Source organism: Fringilla coelebs, assembly GCF_963513975.1.
Source record: "Fringilla coelebs genome assembly, chromosome: 1".
Lineage (NCBI taxonomy): Eukaryota > Metazoa > Chordata > Aves > Passeriformes > Fringillidae > Fringilla > Fringilla coelebs.
The window spans coordinates 150277411-150295562 of record NC_140028.1 but is presented as its reverse complement, the minus strand read 5'-3'; the positions used below and the strand labels follow the sequence as shown (position 1 = coordinate 150295562).

Sequence of the window (18152 nt, the reverse complement as noted above, 5' to 3'; positions counted from 1 at the left end):
ATACACCCAGAGCAAAGGTCACTGGTAATTTGGTGGAAATTTCTTTCCTGTGGGAATGTGCTGCAGTTCCTAACACAGGGCACCACTATGTGGATTTTTTTTTTTTTTGTTAAGGATGGGTTTAAATGTGTGAGATGGTATTCCTTGTTTTGACTCAGATGTTTATTAGTTCTTATTTACATTACAGTCTCATAAAGGGTGACTTTTATAATACTTTCTATTAAGTTAAAAATTGAGCTGTATCTTTTTCTTTATAAGGTTTTTTAAAGGATAAATTGTCTAATTAAGAAATGACACAAGTTTTTTTTTACTTTTAGCTTAATAACTTACTACTCGTGGTCTGTAATGCAGATTTTTTTTATCTAATACTTATTTTTTTATCTACTTAAACTCATGAAGAAGAAGGTGAAGAAGAAGGACTAACTTCTGCTTTAAAACCCCCATCTTGCTTTATATATATATTACTACATTCTAAACCCTTAAACTCTGAGTTTCCCACCCTGTGATATCACACACTTCTATCCAAACTCCACACCCACAATCCCAGTTCTGTCATTCCATTCTGGAAGCTTCTCCACGGCCTCAGGTCAATGCAGTGTTCTCTGGGGGGTCAGTGCCTGGCAGCACAGAAATCTGAAATTCTCAGCAGCCAGGGCTCCAACAGTTCACCTCTGCTCATTTCTTCTCTTCCAGGTGGGCTGCAAGGCCATGATGGTTTTCTTCCAGTACTGTGTCATGGCCAACTTCTTCTGGCTGCTGGTGGAGGGGTTGTACCTTCACACCCTGCTGGTCATCTCCTTCTTCTCCGAGAGGAAATACTTCTGGTGGTACATCCTGATCGGCTGGGGTACGCATCTCCTCCAGGAGGGGGTCCTGGCTGGTGCTTTCAGCAGGAATTTAGCACAGATACCTGGGCACTCAGGTGGGGCAGAGATGTTGTCCTGGTTTAGGGCAAATTTGGGAGAAAACCTCCAAAGGGGGCTCCTCCAGAAAGAAAACCCACAGGGCCCCTCACCCCAACCGGTTCAGGAAGAATTCCTGGGAGAGAAGTGGAAAGAACCTGTTTATTTACCAGGTACAGCATCCCCCAGCACACAGAATGAACAATACCAGGTGACAACAGTCTTTCACCACTCTGAAAAAGATGACAAATTCAGAAAGTCTCTCTTGGGGGTGGTCACTCTGTTATCAGTCCCTCTGGTGCTGGGGATGGCTGCTGTAGCCACAGGGTGCAAACTCTTGGTGTCCCAGGTCCCAGTCCAGAGCAGGCTTGAGTGGTTCCAAGAAAGGGAAAGGAAAAACAGTCCAGGGAAAAATTCTGATTGCTTAGCTAAACTAACTGATGAGCAGAAGCAAAAAGCAGGAGCAAAGCCAAAAGCCAGGCAAAAAGCAAAAGCAGCACTTTGTACTGCCCTGTCTCTGTGTGCTGCCAGCTGTGGGGGAGCGGCTGATCAGAAACCAAAACAAAACATTCACCCTTCAGAGCCAGTCTTGAAGGCACAGAACAGAATATCCAGCATAAACAGAGCACACCAATGGGGATACAAGCATCCTAATGTCACCCTAGGACAGATGTTGTCGACAGCATCCAGCCTCCCTAAGTCCCAGGAAGGTTCTGGGGTGGTTGGTGGATGAGAGGCTGGACATGAGTTCAAAACGTGCCCAAAAACCCAACTGTGTCCTGGGCTGCCTCAAAAGTAATGTGACCAGCAGGCTGAGGGAGGTGATTCCGTCCCTCTGCTCTCCTCATCTGACATCCCACCTGCAGAGATGCAGCCAGCCATGGGGTCCCCAAAATAAAAAGGTTGTGGAGCAGCTGGAGCAACTCCAGAGGAGGTCACAGAGCTGCTCCAGGGCTGGCTCTGGAGCCAGGCTGAGAGAGCTGGGAATGTTCACCTGGAGAAGGGAAACATCCAGGGAGAGCTCAGAGCCCTTCCAGGGCCTGAAGGGCTCCAGGAGAGCTGGAGAGGGACTGGGGACAAGGGATGGAGGGACAGGACACAGGGAATGGCTTCAGACTGACAGAGAGTAGATTTAGATTGGATATTGGGCAGGAATTCCAAATTTGATATCATGGATTGACCTTGTAAGGATGGATCCCAGCAAAGCAGAACTCCTGGACTGAACCAGACACTGAATTCAGGCCAGCCAGCTGCCCTGAGATCCCATCACCTGTGTGCTAATGCTGATAACCTTCTGCTCATGCATTGGTGATTTCTCCAGCCTTCATGCAAATCCAGTCTCAGATGCATCAAATTAAATTAAATTAAAATCATATAATGAAAATAAAATTTTAAAAATATTTTTAAATAAAATAAAATAAAATAAAATAAAATAAAATAAAATAAAATAAAATAAAATAAAATAAAAATAAGCAAAAAAAAAAATTAGAAAAATGGTAAGGAAGAGAGAATTAAGCTCTTCACAAAGTAACTCACAACTGCATTGGCGACTTATGCAAATTAATCCTACCAGATCAACTTCTTTTATTTATCCAAAAAGGAAACAGATAATTTTTCCCCTTTCATGCCATTTAGTTGAAGATTTATATTTAAGTAAGCAAATAACTTTCTACTGCCTGCTCTCCATAGCTGAAACAGAGAAATAATAAGAGCAGGGAAGAATCTTAAGAAGAAAAGGTAAAATAAAGTTGTGCCATGTCCAGGGACATGGCAGGATTCAGGATTTGCTCAATTATCCATGGAGTAACTTCCACTGAAAGTGGCAGGAGCTATGCTTGGCTTCACACTGCAAAGCAGGATGGTTCTCCATGCTCTGGGCAGAAGGAGGGATGATGGGAGCAGGTCTTACCTTTGTTAAACTCACCTTGTGCTCCAGATATTCTTTATTGCAGCATGGAGAGCTGGCAGGTTTTAAAGAAAAATGCATGAAGGTAATGATTTAAATCAAAGGAAATTTCTTGCACTCAATGTGTCCTGAGGTTGTTTGTGTGCAGAAGGGCAATTCCAGTACATGGCAAGTGCTGGAGGGAACTTTTGGCCTTTCAGTCATCCATCATTTGCAAGAGCATCAGGGATGGATCTGGAATGGATTACGCATGAATTAATAATTTGGATGCACTAATTACAGTTTTTACTGGTTTTAGTACCATTGCACTCAGAAATCACTGGGAATAAAGGGTACACAAGCTGTGAGTAACACAGAGCAGAGATGTGTCCTCCTATGAGTATTTCCAACTTAAATCCAGTCAAAGATAAAAGAGCCAGCACAAGGACGAGACCACCCAAACGTGGCAGATCATGGAGTGAGGAGCAGAGGCAGCTTCACCTGGCCAACTACAGACAGTTGTGTGTGAACCTGGCACTCCAGGCTGCCTTAAAGGGCAAAAGAGCCCAGGGATATTTCATTCTTATTGTTCTAAATCAAACATTTAACGTAGCTGGATGACCTGTGTGTGAGGAACACACAGTTCTGCCCCTTGATGTTCAGGACAGCCTGTGGTGACCTCCCAAGGGACAGGAGTCTGCTCTGTAGGTGGCCCAAGTGATTCCTATTCCTTGCATTTCACTCCTGGAAGGTTTTTCCAGGCACTGCAACAGGAATTTCAGCCTGCTGGGAGCAGTTCCAGAGAGCTTGCATGGCCACAGGGAGGGAAAGGCAGCATTGCCTGTTTGGCATGTGAGGGTTGAAAATGTGAAGGATTTTCCCACCCCTGAGGGAAGGCATCCCCTCAGTCACTCAGGAGAGGTGGGGAGCAAGGGAGAAGAGCCCTGAGAAATGAGGCAGATTTTAAATAATCTGGTAATGAAATCAGGTAACCACTTGATCATGATTTCTGACAGCAACACCATCTCTTCTCTCCTCAGGTGCCCCCTCCGTGTTCATCACTGCCTGGACAATTGTCAGGATTTACTTTTTCGATGTTGGGTAAGCCTGTGCACTCAGTTCTATTTCCTTTATAAGGAAAATTATATCAGTTATATTTTCCTCTGTAAACCCTTTATATGACCAAGGAAAGCCCTGCAGCCTTAGCAACCCAAAATCCAGCAGCAGCAGCACCTCTCCCCTGCCACCAGGAGCCAGGAAACGCTCCAAGGTCTCCCTGAAAAATCATTTTAGGCCAAACACCCCCCTCTTTACTTCCCAGTGCCTTGGTCAGGATATTTGCAGGGAATTTGTGAGCAGACCTTGATGGCTGCATTTGTCCCCGTGCTCAGAGCAGAGCTTTGCACCCTGCAGAATTGACCCTAAACATGCAGCAGGGAAATTATAAACACACCCAATTCTCTCCCACAGGAAAAGGCTGAAAATTCTTTTTTTTATTGTTTTTTTATCAAGCAGATTTTAGGATCTAATTCTTCATCCCTTTTAACCTAGCAGCAGCCTTTGATATTTTGTATAAGAAGCAGACAGAATTTAGCTAAGAAAATGAGGCAGACACCAGAGTTATCCAAGGATATGAGCAAGCAAAGAGGATTTGATCCTGAAATCCTCATTCTTGCTTTTATTCAAGTGGTCAGACTGCAGTAATTGGAAAGGGTTTTATGGGAAAACACCCCAGAGAGATGCAGAATCAAGTGCTTATTCTGTCCTCAGTTTGCATTCCCTCACTTCTTGCATTTGCATCCTGGAGTTAAATCCATTTTCTCCCATGCATTCTTCCCCTCCAAATGTGTCCTGGTTTGCCCCTTTTTCACTATGAGAAGCAGCTCAGATTTCTCACTGCATTTTTGATTTATAGTCATGCCAGCACATTTCCTGAGGGCTACTCACTTCCTTTATGGTTTCACTCTATCTGCATAAAGCTGACCTTATTTAGTCTGTTAATAAATAGCCTCTACAATGAGACAGAGACAGGAGCATTTAACCATTCTGGATACCAGTTTTTCTTACTATATATTCCCATTCAGCTCCAAAAATTCTTAATGAAAATACAGAAATCTTTGCATTTTCTGTGCTGAGTAAAACAGAAAATGAATTTACAGAATATATTAATACCTAACACAGATTTTTTTTTTCCATTACCTGCAGAGAAAAATTACAGGAAATTAATCCAGATTAAATAAACCCTAATTAGGTAAGATTGGTTAAACAACACTAAGACTTTATTTAAACATTCTAACTCCAAGTGAAAGTGACCTTCATTCAGACTGTCTCAATTTATTTCAAAAATGAAGCGCACTAGACAAAATTAGGGCCACTTGAATTCTAAATGAGAGGGCAGCACACACCTAACTGGAAGCATCTGTATGTGAGAAATTTGCTTCATCTCCTTGTAGAGTTAGGGCAGATTTAGTCAGTGTAGTCCACAGAGTGCAATTTTTATCATCCTAAAGTTGATGCTTACAATAGGTCTCAGGAACTGTGCTCTAAAAGTGCCTCTCTTCATCTCCTACAGCCTTCACTGCCAATATTTGGAATTAGAGGAGCTGAATCTGGGGGAAATTGTCTGCAGTAGGCTCCAAGAAGCTATTTTTACATGAAAGCAGCCCAATTTCCATGAATGCTTTCCTAAAAATGCACCTTCTGTCACCTGGCTGTGCAGATAAAGGTGTCCCAAGAAATATCAGGGATTCCTACATCAGTCCTTTCCTCTCATTTCCTGGTTGGCTTTAAAATGCAGTCCCGGGTGAGGGGTGGTGTGTGCAGGCAGCTCTGGCTTCAGGATGAAATAAATCCCACCCTGGACCCTTTTTAACTTTCCTAACTCCATCCATAGTTCAGGTGCAGTTTGCTGGATTTGTGGGACTAACCCCACCACTGGCTGGTATTTTTTTCAGAAAGATGTGATTTTTTATTTTTTTTTCTGTTGGTGCCAATTGCTCTGTGCTTTTCAAACCCCCTCCATCCAGGCTGGTGGAGAGCACTGGAACCCTGATGAATCTTTTCATAAATTTTGATCAATTTTCATGGTTGCAATAGCATTTCCCTGCAGCAGAGCTCAGTGTAGGAGAAATTAAGAAAAATCACCATCCTCCCCCTCGTTCACCCTGCCTAACATTCCATGGCCAAGGGGAAAAAATTACCTCAGGGATATTTGGTACCTACCAGTGCTCACAGCCATTGCAAAGCAAGTTTTGTCCATTCCCAGTCCACACACATGAGGTTTAGTCCTCTTCACACAACCCAGCCTAGCAAAACTTAGCTTTTAGGGAAAGCTGAGAAGGTGACAGCCCCGCTTGCTTGCTGCGCTTGATGTTTTAAGTCTGGCTTTGTTTCTTTTTAGGTGCTGGGAGGAAATAGTGGAATCCCCATTCTGGTGGATCATTAAAACTCCTATTTTGGTGTCTATTTTGGTAAAGTATCAGCACGTTCTGCTGGCTGCAAAGCCATCTTTAGTCCTAACTGGGGAGGGGTGAAGGGGTGTTGAGAAGTGTCCTGTAAATGTCCATGGAAAATGCACTGCCAGGTAAAACCCCACTGCACACTGAACATTTGCTTTAAGATGAGGGAATTCCTCCTCCAGATAAACACCCTCACCTGCAGCCTTGACCACAGGAGGAATTTCAGTGAGCAGGGCACCAGGGTGGAGCTGAGTTGATGTAGCTTTGACCACCTCCATCTCCTTGGTGGGGTGGCCATGGGAGGTGGAGGAATGTGGTTGGACATCCAGGAAAGGCTCATTTTGCCCCAGGAATCAGTGAATTCCATCAGATGACCCGTGCTAGGGGGGGTTTTGTTTCTCTGAGCTGACCAGGATGACTTGTTCAGTTGTAGATGTCAACACTGCAAATTAACATGAGTCCCACCATGAATTTCCACTTAGATAAAAAGGGAACAGATGACTTCCCTCAGGAATTTGCCTCTTGCATGCAGTACAGAGTTGCATTCTAGCTGCATATTCTTGGAGTAAGTTCTAGAGGAGTTTGGCTAATTTCCAGAAAAATCATCAGAAGTGTTTTATTTTCATTTATTTTATTTTCATTCTCTGGATATGATCAATCCTGACCATAGAAACCAGGACACTTCTCAGGAACTCTGGGCCCTTCCATCCTTGTTGAACATTGCTCTGTTGGGCCTGGATCCAAGCCTTAAAATCAAATGAACTGGAGTTAAACTTAGTTTTGAGTTTTCTTAAATGAAGTCAAGGATGTGGGAAGGGAAGAAAAAAAAAATACAACAGAAATAAATCAAATTTATCTCTTTAAACAAAAATCTTTCCTTAGACATTCTTCTTATTCCATGTACATTATGACTTTTACAAGAAGACTATTTTTTTTTTTTCTGTGGCATTTATCATGCAGGAATTCCAGACTGAAAGTTTCAATAATGACATCTTGCTCTGTTTACGTCACTGGAAAGAAATAGAGTACTTAGATGACACATTTCCAAATATTTATATCATCCTGGAAAGCTATAGATAGCATTTTCCCTTTCCTGAGATAAGATTTCAGTCAAAAAATACACCCTTTTATTCTCCTCAGATCAATGGGTCTTTCTTTTGGCCAATAAATCTTTTCCTCATTGCCAAACAGAATTTACCCAGCAGTTCCTGATTTTCCCTCAGCAGATATCCTATAAATCTGTCCTAAAGGAAGGGCATGATGGCCACTGGCTGATGAACAGCAGGTTTCTCCAGGGGCCAATGCAGCATTCCCTCCAAATCCACGGGAATACAGCTGATATCTCAGTGTGAGGAAGAAATAGATATACAAGATCTGTAAGACCTTTGAGGTACATGAGAAATATCTTGTGTACAAGGAAGAAATACATAGACAAGATCTATAAGATCTTTATGATACATGAGATATATCTTGTGTACAAGGTGTTAAGCACGGGGAACACATTGATCACCTTACTCTATGATCATAGAGTATGGTCATCATACTCTAGGGATAAAAAATACTTTAAGCACCTTCTCCAGTATCCTGATTCCTGTATTTTCTGCCATGGAATTCCAAGGTTATGCCAAGCCCATACATTACACTCCATTCCATGTTTGCTCTTGACCTCTCCAAGCCAACACAGTCAGAATTTAATTGCTCCACTCTTGCCTTCCTTGCAGCAGCCTGTGTGTTATCAATGATCATTAGTGTAGTTGATCTAGATAATGCTGGTTGGGACTAATAAATTTCACTTCCCACCAAATTAGACATGCAAACCATTTTTTAAGGAAGTAAATACAAACAGAAACTATGATAAATTGCTCAGGAAAGGTAAGAAGTGATTAAGCAATGCATCATAACCAAGAAATGCAATGAATATCCAATCACTCATAGGCTTTGAAGAAAGACTGTCTATTTGAGAGTCGGGCTTCAGTCTGTTTTATTCTATTGTTGTGATAAGTGTAGGAATTGCTGGAAGAAATCTTATCATCTATTTTTGCAGGGAATCAGATTGGCTGGTTTAACACAATCCCTTCCAGTTGCTGAGCCTCTAAAAACTAGAATCATTTGCACATTCACTGACCATGAAAGGATAAAGAAAGGGGTTGTGTGCCAAACTAAAACTGAACTAATCCCCAGAAATCTGTCATTGCTTTTCTGTTGTCTGTGTTGCATGAGTAACAGGATGACTCAACAGAGAGGACCTTGAAAGAAGCAGATTTTCATTCAGTTCATGCCATCAGGACATTCCCATTCCTAGCTCTACACCTTTGCTATTAAATAGGGTTCGCATTGCTTGGGTACATTGGTAGAGCACTGTGAGATTTTGGGGTGAAAAGAACCACCTAAAATCGGGGTATCAGCCAGGCTGCTCTGGTCTAACATCCCAGGAGGGAACATTCCCCACTGCCCTGGTGAGGTCTATCCCTTGCTGCACAAGACAGGACATGGCCAATATGATGCCTTGGAGTGGCTACCTAAAACAGGCTAGACAAGATTAAGAGAATAAAAGTGAACCTTCAATAGGTTCACCTTGGGCAGTCAGAAACCTCTGAGAGGGGCTACACCCAGGATGGATGATGGCCATGAGTTTTTCATGCAGCTATAAGTTTGGTCCATTTACAGACCAGAGGTTATACTGATGCCTTAAACAGCTAGAACAGAGGCTATACAGAGTTAAGGGGAACAAAGAGGATATTTACTGAAGAGCCTTCAAAGGCCACACCCTGGCAGTACTGGAGCCAGAGTCAGGGCTCTGCCCGGATGCCTCCAAGATGGAAGTAAAAGAGGGCTTGGTCACAAGATCTCACATTTTCATAAATTCTGGTCCATTTGCATATTGGAGTTAATTGTCCAACCACAGCTCCAGCCCATAAAGTCCCATCCTCCTTTTTTTTCCTCTCTTCACCCCACATTGTTTATGCTCTTGGGCTGAGATTTGGATCATTAGTCCTTGGTGCCCAGCTAGAGAAGGAACTGTTTTGTCTCCCTACTTTGTGAAGAGAGCTCACCATCCCCTAATACGAAACCCAGACCCACACACTAAAGCAGCACAGAATCTGAAAAAAAATGAAAAGCTAAAACCCGAGGCATCAAATCCTCCAAGTACAGCTTCAGGTAATGAAGTCATATACCCCCAGTTTTCTCATTTTTGTTTATACTTTTCAGGGCCTGAGACAGTCAGGTGTCCCTGAGTTTCAGGCTTAGAGAGGAATTGTTTTGTCTGAATAAGACGGGAGAACAGCAGCTGGTAGGCTATGGAGTTGTAGACCTATACCCTAAAGCAGTACAGGATCTGAAAAACAAAAAGCCTAAATCCTACGGCATCAAATAGGATTGAGCAGAGGCCCGCTGGAGTGGATCCTGCTTCGTGCTTTGGTTTGGTTTCCCTGGCTCACCACGCTCAGCAGCTGGCCCCATGCCACCGCCTCGCGAGCCGCCGGGCGCCGCGGCTCCTCCGCGCGCGCGCAGCAGGACGTCGTGCGGAGCTGTGCTCGTTGGGCTTGACATCATCATACTTGGGATGTATGACACGAAGTCCCAAGCAGGCTGATGTCAGGCCCAAGATGCCATCCTGTGTCGGTTTTCCATGTGCTCCCCGCCCCTGAGAGGGGCTCTCTGCTCATGGCTTGTTAAACGGCAGCTCCTTCCATGGCAAAAACCATTCCAGTGAGAGGGGTTCCCCTCTAGTGATGGGCTCTTTTCCCTGGAGGAAAATGCTGATGTTTTACCCCTCTCTTCCCATCTCCACAGGTGAACTTCATCCTCTTCATCTGCATCATCCGTATCTTAGTCCAGAAGCTGCATTCCCCAGATGTTGGGCACAATGAAACCAGCCAATATTCGTAAGTCCCAAACTTTTCCAAGCCTATCCTAAAAGTGGTTTTTTGGGAAACCTGCCTGGCTGCTTGATAGTTCATTATTGTATCTTGTATCATGATTGCATCTGTCTGCACTGATCAAAATCAATTAATTTTAATTGCTTAAAGCAGATTAAAAATCAGGAAATGGAGCATTTCCTAAAAGAGCTGGGCAGGTTTTATGTCAGTTTGTGGCAGGTGAGAGGGATTTCAACAAGGATTAATGATGAAGAAATGAGAGTAATAATAATGATCATGAAGCCAAATATAATTTTTCTTTGAATATTTAATATTTATTGGATTCTGAAGGCAGAAGGACCCTGATTGAAAACAAAATGTTGATCTCCACAGTACAGAGCCTTTTTTTCCTGACCCTCAGATTTAAAGAAGGAAAGATCTAGAAATTTACCATTCAGTGGGATCTGTGACAAATTTTCCTTATCCTAAAAGAGATCTCTAAACAAGACTGGATTAACTCAATACATTTCTCTTTGCTGTTGAGAAGGATCACTGCCTTAGAAGTTTTAGTTGACTTAATACTTTTATTCCAGGGATATGAGTTTGACCTTAATGGGGCTTTATATAATGAACAAGATGCCAGAGAGATCAATGTCTCTCAATGGCCAAGGCTGGTCTCAGCTGCAGTATTTTAAGAGTAAAAGAAATGTCTATCATAGATTTATTCTGGCTTCAATGCAAATAAAATAAAAGTCCAGACAAGGTTATTTTTGACTCTTCCCACTGTTCTGGCTCTGCTCCGGATATTTATTAAATGTTTCCTAGAAAAGAATTAAAAGAAGAGAGTCCAGTGTCTACATGGTCACTGCTTGTAAATCTTTGTCTTCTGAGGGAGCTGTGCTTTTGGGTACCCTGAAAAATCTCAGTTCATCTTCCTGCAGGATGGAAAAAAGTAACAATATGTTCCTTAAATCCTGCCCAGCCACAGCACTGAGACTTTCTCTCTGGTGATGGTGAATTATTCATTTCATCTGCCTCGAGAGATTCTCAGATTTATGAAAGGAAATGCCAGTTTTTTTACCCTAATTTTCCCGGCAGCAGCCAAAGCCAATTACCTATTTTTCTGTCATCACAACACACCTACATTACCAGACCCTGTGCTTTCTACCACCTGCCCTTCTGGATTTCCAATTGGGAATTTTATCTTTGCACCCCAGGTTTGCAGCAGGTGCAGAGATTAAATCAGCATATTTAAATAATTTCTAGTACTGAGCAGTGTCCTGGCACTGCTGGCTCCTGTTCACCTCAGCAGAAGTGCTGCCAACGTGCACCTGATGAGTTATGCCCAGATTATCTCAGAGGTCACGCTGGGCTCTGGGTTCAGAATACATTTTCCAGTGAGGTGGAGCTGCCAGGAAAGCTCTTTTTGCCTTGTAAACAAACGTAGGGCATGTTGGTAAAACACAGAGCTCCCCTCACTGACCTGCTCAACAGGGGGTTCTGCTGAAGGACAACTGATCCTGGCATCCACAGGTCCTCACCTCCCTTCGCCACCTGGAAAGATGGCTCAGTTCCATTAGGGAATTAATCAGTTGCTCACTTCACAAAATCATAGAATCCCACAACATTTTGGGTTGGGAGGGACCTTAAAGCTCCTCCACTTCCAAACCCCTGCCGTAGGGAGGGACACCTTCCTCTATCCCAGGTTGCTCAGAGCTCTTTCCAACCTGGCCCTAGAATTTTAGGTTTCCAAGCCACATGAGGTGCTTTAGGACACTCCCAATACTTGCATGGACCTGTCCCCCAGGTCACCCAGGACACAGAAAACCTATGGGACACTTGTCCCCTTGTACAGTGGCACCTGGCCACCAGCCACATCTGGAAAACCCTGTTGACTGAATTCACTGCAGCAGGTACAAGACACCCCACTTTCCTTTGGAAACAAATATTAATTGTCTGAAACTCAAGGCTGGGCCCCACCAAGGCAAGTTCTCAGCATGGTCCTAAGATTTTTACTTTCAGACAGAAATCTGTGGAGACTTCTGGGGTTTGACTGCTGGGCCCAACAGTTCTTAGCAAAAAACTTCTGCTGAAATGTTGAGGGAACTAGGGGTGTTTAGCCTGGAGAAGGCTCAGGGTGATCCTGTTGCTTTCCACAACTCCCTGAAAGGAGGTCGGAGCCAGATGGGGACTGGGCTCTTCTCCCAGGCAACAAGTGACAGAATGAGAGGAAATGGCCTTAAGTTGTGCCTGGAGAGGTTCAGGTTGGACATCAGGAGGAATTCCTTCAGCAGAAGGGTTGTGAAGCATTGGAAGGAGCTGCCCAGGGAGGTTGTGGGCTCCCCATCCCTGGAGGTGTCCAAGGGAAGGCCTGGATGTGGCACTCAGAGCCCTGGGCTGGGGACAAGGTGGGGATCAGGCACAGCTGGGAGGTCTTTCCCAACCTAATGCCTCTGTGATTCTGTGTGCATTCCTCCTGCCAAATCTGAGACAAATCTGTTTTAAATGAACAGCATCCTGGATAGCTCATTTGCATTTCTCCCTCCTTCTCATGTGTGTTCTATATTGTTTATTTTCTACAAACAAAGCCTGCTGACATGCTGACAGCATTGCTCAACTGCAAAAGGTCTGAATTTAGCTGCAGGCTGGAAGTTCAGGTGTGCTGCTGACTCCCTCATTAATGCTGCAGACAGGGAACTGTACTGGAAGCTCTAAAAACAAGTCTCCCTAAACAGGTTTCTGGAAATGACAGGGACATGTGCAAGAATGGGACAGCAAAATTTCAGGCAAATAGAATTTGTCTTCTGCGACAGAAAACTTGAGCAAAATTCATCTCCCCATTCTCTCCATATCTGTGGATCAATATTGTCATTAAAGTCCTCTGAGTAACTCTTCCATTATGATTTCAAGGAGCGTGACTGAAATGTTGGTCCAGTCTTGCCCAGTCCCAAGGACAGGAGCAGGTTCCATGCAGGTTAATGGACACCTGCTCTCCCAAAATTACCTGTCACCACGTGTATCTGTCAGAGAGGGGAGGTCTGGGATGTGCTGGGAATCAGAGTAATGAGGGTTTTGAGAATCCAGCAGATTTAACCAGTTTCAGACAATTCCCCAAGCAATTCTGCCTCCAGCACAGCCAGGCTTGAGCTTCCTGGGAGAAATTACACCGGGACTGGGTGATGATTTTCCTGAGTGCAGTGTTTAGGTGGTGGAGTCTTTTAAAAATCACAGAGTCCTTGCCTTGATGCCAAAATAAAATCTAAAACTCAGTATCTGGTGAAGCTCAGTGTTGGGAGCAAGAGACTGGGGTGAGGTGTGCAGATTGGAGGAGGGGGCTCAAGTTTTGTCATTAATGTTCTTTCCATCACCACAGTTCAGCCAGGAGGGAAAATATTGTAATTAAGGCCCCAATGTTGTCTGCAATAATAAGATGAAATTTTCTAATCCACTGGAGGCTGCAAACAGCATCTGTGTCAATGTGGGACACAAAGGTAGCATCACATCTCCTCCTCTAAGCTGATGTTCCTCAGAGAACTCCGACTTTGGATCCCTATGAGCAGGGATGTGCCTGCCAGGGAGGGAGGTGGGAAAGGCAAATTCCTGTAAAGTTCCTCATCTTCCTGCAGGCTTTCATTTTGCCTGGGATGAGCCACAGCCTCCAATCACAGCCTTAATGTTGAGCTGTCTCTGGGCCAGGCCCAGGGAGAGCTACAGAGGAGCTCTGGCAGGCACAGGGATGAGCATCCTCTGCACAAAGCTGCCACATCAGCCTCCCACCAGCTCCTGCAGGTGCCAAATAAATGAGGATGGTCTGAGAGGTCTGAGCCTGATGAGGTTTTGGAGGTGGAGGGGTTGCAGGTGGAAAATGAATATTTCCAACATCCCAGCCTTAGCTTTATTTCCTCCAGAAGCCTCTGAGAGAGGGGGAGATGTCACAAGATACGAGTGACCAAGGGAGACAAAACACCCACAAGCATCCTTAGACCCTTGATTTCATTTTCTTTCTGCCAGCTACTTTTTAATAATGATTACACTTAATACATTGTCATCTCTTCCTAATTAGACCCCTGATTACCCAGCATGATGCCATTAAGCACTAATACTGTTCATCCCCCTCCTTTGGAGACATTCATTGTGCAGTAGCCTGTCATTATTCCAAGCTAAACATACCATTTCTCTCCCAGAAGCTGTAATTTTCAGAAATCCCAGGCAAACAAAGACATTGGTAGATGATGATTTAGCTTGTGGAGATGAAAAAAAGATCTCTGGTGGGAGGGGAAGAAGAGAGGAGGGAGAAAGAAATACCTCCAGTGGAGCTACTGGGAATAAAAATGTCACATTTTATGGTGCCACCAGGTCTGAAATCACCAGCCATCTGCAGTCTGTGGGACAAGGAGAAATAATAAATTTTCAGGGTTTATTTCAGGGCTCAGCTGCAGGATTCCTCAGCTTCTTACCCTCTTCCCTCTCCCCTCATGCCTCATGTTTGTCTTTCCAACAGGAGGTTGGCCAAGTCCACTCTGCTGCTGATCCCTCTCTTTGGCATTCACTACATCATGTTTGCTTTCTTCCCTGACAATTTCAAAGCAGAAGTGAAGCTGGTCTTTGAGCTCGTGGTTGGGTCATTCCAGGTAAGCCACCATTTGGGTCACCAGGTCTGTCACCAGGGACAAATGCAAAGAGCTGTACATGGTTTTCTTCTGGATATGCCCCACACTGCTCTTGTACCTTTGTGGGAAATCTACTCACTCCAGCCTAGCCAGGATGAAAGATGAATTTATATTTTGCCTTCCAGAAGGAGATTCTCTTCCCTCATTTTAGGAAATGAAAAGAAAATGTTCCTCTGTACATTGGCATGTCTGTGTTTTTTCATACTAAAGGGAGTAAAATAAACACCTCAGTTCAGATTTTGTATTATTGATGTGGCCAAGGGCAGGGTGGATGGGGCTCTGAGCAGCAAGTTTCATTCAGTGGTGAATTATGATTAACATCCCTGTCTGCATCATCATCACTGCACATCTGGCATCTGGAAGGGTTCAAAAACTGTGCAGATGTGGCACTTGGGGGCATGGGGCAGCGGTGGACTTGGCTGTGCTGGGGGAATGGTTGGGCTTGATGACCTTAGAGGTCTTTTCCAATCTGAGCAATTCTGTGGTTGTGTGATCTCTCCTTTGGGAGCTGAATGGATCTACACTCTGCCCTTGTCTGTAGTGCTAAAATCCTGTTTTCTCCTTTCCCCAGGGATTTGTGGTGGCTGTTCTGTACTGCTTTCTCAATGGAGAGGTAAGACCAGACCATCAGGGTTTTTGGTTAATGTTTGCAGCTAGGACAGAATGAATGCATGTGGAGAGTGCATTGAGAAGTGTCCCATTCCTGATTCTGGTGTTACAATATTGGGGGGAAGCATCCAAATCACACCTCTCTCTCCAGGAAAGCAATTTAACCATTTGCCTGACAGTTTTCAGCACAATTAGTAACAATAATTAATAAACACATCACGACTCGTGCTTGCACTGCAGCGTTGCTGCTGAGCCCATCCTCTCCTCATGAGACAGCATCAGCAGAGCTCCTGTGTGAACTTGCACAATCCCTGATCCCAAAGCACCACCTTCAGCAGGGCAGGATAAATCCCACCTAAGCCCTGTTGATGCTCAGTGCCTCCAGGAATCCCCTCCAGGATCACATCCACTGCCAAAACCAGCACAGGCATTGGTGTGACTGCACACAGCAGTGCAGGTGAACGTGTTTCTGCCTTGCAGGAATAATCTTGACTTGCCCACATTTTAGTCCTGGCACTCTCATCCTGGCATTGTGCTGTTCCTGTGTTTGTTTTTCCCAGAGCCCTTCAGACACAGCTGTTCCTTCTAATTCATGTTGTTACCTAAAAATTTGCACTGGAGGGCTGCAGAAGGGGACAAGGACAGTGGTCAGGTTTGTTCAGGATTTGAATTGGGACGACATAGACCAGGTTATTTCTGTAAACACTCTGAGCAGCATCAAGCAGCTTCTGTCAAAAAAAAGCACAGCTGTATTGACAGCTTTACAAACAAGCTGTAGTTAAATCCTTTCTATTTGGACCAAAACCAGGGCAGTGGAAAAAAAAGCATCTTAATTATACTCACCAAGTGTTGTCATTGAAGTTAAGTAGTCTGGCACCTTGACTGTATCAGTAAGAATATTCTTTCTGATGAAGTTCAGAGATTTCTGCTCCAGTAATTTACTGACTGGAACATCCCTTTATGTGGTTAAAATTTCTGGCCAAGCCAAGTTCAGTGGCCTTTACAGAAGTATGAAGTGACCTTTATAAAGTAATTCTTGCCCCTGGGGTAAGTGGGTTACCCAAGGCTGTTCACACAATCAGGTCAGAATAGGCTGGGGATGGTGTGGTTGGGCAGTGGCACAAAGGGACCTGGGGGCACCGGCCAGCAGAGACTGACCATGAGCCAGCAGAGTGCCCTGGGGGCCAAGGAGGCGATGGCTCCTGGCCTGGGGCAGGAATGGAGCGGCCACAGGAGCAGGGAGGTCACTCTGCCCTGCCCTGGGCACTGCTGGGGTCACACCTGGAGTGCTGTGCCCAGCTCTGGCCCCTCAGCTTGGGAAGGACCTTGGGACACTGAGCACATCCAGAGGGGACAGCGAGGCTGGAGAGGGGCTGGGAACACAAACCCTGAGAGGAGCCCTGAGGGAGCTGGGGGTGCTCAGCCTGGAGAAAAGGAGACTCAGGGCTGCCCTCATCACTCTCACAGCTCCTGAAAGGTGCCTGTGCTCAGCTGGGCTGGGCTCTGTCTGCAGCAGCACTGACACAACCAGAGCACACAGTTATCTGAAATCAAAATGACCCCCGTGGGAGGGAGAAATGATGAGGAGAACTCCACTGATATCAGAAGGCTAATTATTTACTTTATTTTACTATATTATTCTACACTATATTACATTACATCTAAACTGAATCTGCACAAGCACTCAAATCAACTTCACAGAATCTTGTGACTGTCAGCCAACAATCCCCCCCACACACACCTGGATTTAATTGGCCAATGAATCAAAACACACCAGAATCCAATTACCAATTCCCTTTATGTAAACAAGGCATTCCACTTGTGAACAACAAGAGGAGCAGCAATTGAGATAAGAATTGGTTTTTGCTGTTTTGAGGTTGCTCGCTGTGATTCCCAGAAATATCCTTGGGAAGTTGTGCCTTGCTTTTCTCCGTGAGGAGGAATGTGGCCACACACAGCCTCAAGCGGCAGCAAGGGAAGTTTAGGTTGGGTATTAGGAAAAAGTTTTTCACAGGAAGAGTGATAAAGTTCTGGAATGTTCTGCCCGGGGAGGTGGTGCAGTCCCCATCCCTGGGTGTGTTTAACAAAGCCTGAATGTGGCACTGGGTGCCAGGGCTGAGTTGAGCTGTTGGGGCTGGGCTGACTCGATGACCTTGAACGTCTCTTCCAACCTGGTCATTCTATGAACAACATCAAGTGATGCCCTGTGCTGCCTTTTCTGTCTGTCCCACGCCCAGGTGCAGGCTGAGCTCAAGAGGAAGTGGCGCAGGTGGCACCTGGAGCGGTTCCTGGGCTCGGACATGAAGTACCACCACCCTTCCCTGGGCAGCAACGGCACCAACTTCAGCACCCAGATCTCCATGCTGACCAAGTGCTCGCCAAAGACGCGCCGCTGCTCCGGCTTCCAGGCCGAGTTCTCCCTGGTGTGAGAGGCTCCCCAGGCACTGAGCATCCAAAACTGAGACACGAGGATCCCTGGGAATCGGTGATCCCATGACAAACCCCTGTGAAATGACCTGCTCCACATGAGCCAACGGAGGACACGCAACTGGAAAAGCCGCTGGCATCCAGGATGAGATCGGACAAGCCAAGAGGCAGAGAAACACTTTTGCTCTTCCTCTTTTCAGGCCTTTCACTCTTCAGTTTCAAGCCCTCAGGGGTTGATAGCTCTGAGGAACTGTCCAAGTTGCTTGAGGACAGCCTGGGAGATGCTGGTGTGTCATAAATAATGAAGTACTGGGGGTAAGGGAGGGAGAGCCTCAGTGTCT

General features: G+C 45.1%; 1 protein-coding gene across 1 annotated transcript in view; it reads left to right on the top strand.

Annotated features, from left to right (window-relative positions):
* Positions 1–17813, top strand: part of LOC311152154 (vasoactive intestinal polypeptide receptor) — a gene marked incomplete at its 3' end in the record, with an annotated part of 110251 nt that extends 92438 nt beyond the window's left edge. Inside the window, exons 7-13 of the mRNA XM_084203003.1 lie at positions 694–847; positions 3828–3888; positions 6188–6257; positions 10041–10132; positions 14607–14736; positions 15347–15388; positions 17622–17813. Of these exons, the coding sequence (XP_084059129.1) occupies positions 694–847; positions 3828–3888; positions 6188–6257; positions 10041–10132; positions 14607–14736; positions 15347–15388; positions 17622–17813 (741 nt within the window). The remainder of the gene's footprint in view (positions 1–693; positions 848–3827; positions 3889–6187; positions 6258–10040; positions 10133–14606; positions 14737–15346; positions 15389–17621) is intronic.
* Positions 17814–18152: the final 339 nt, after the last annotated feature.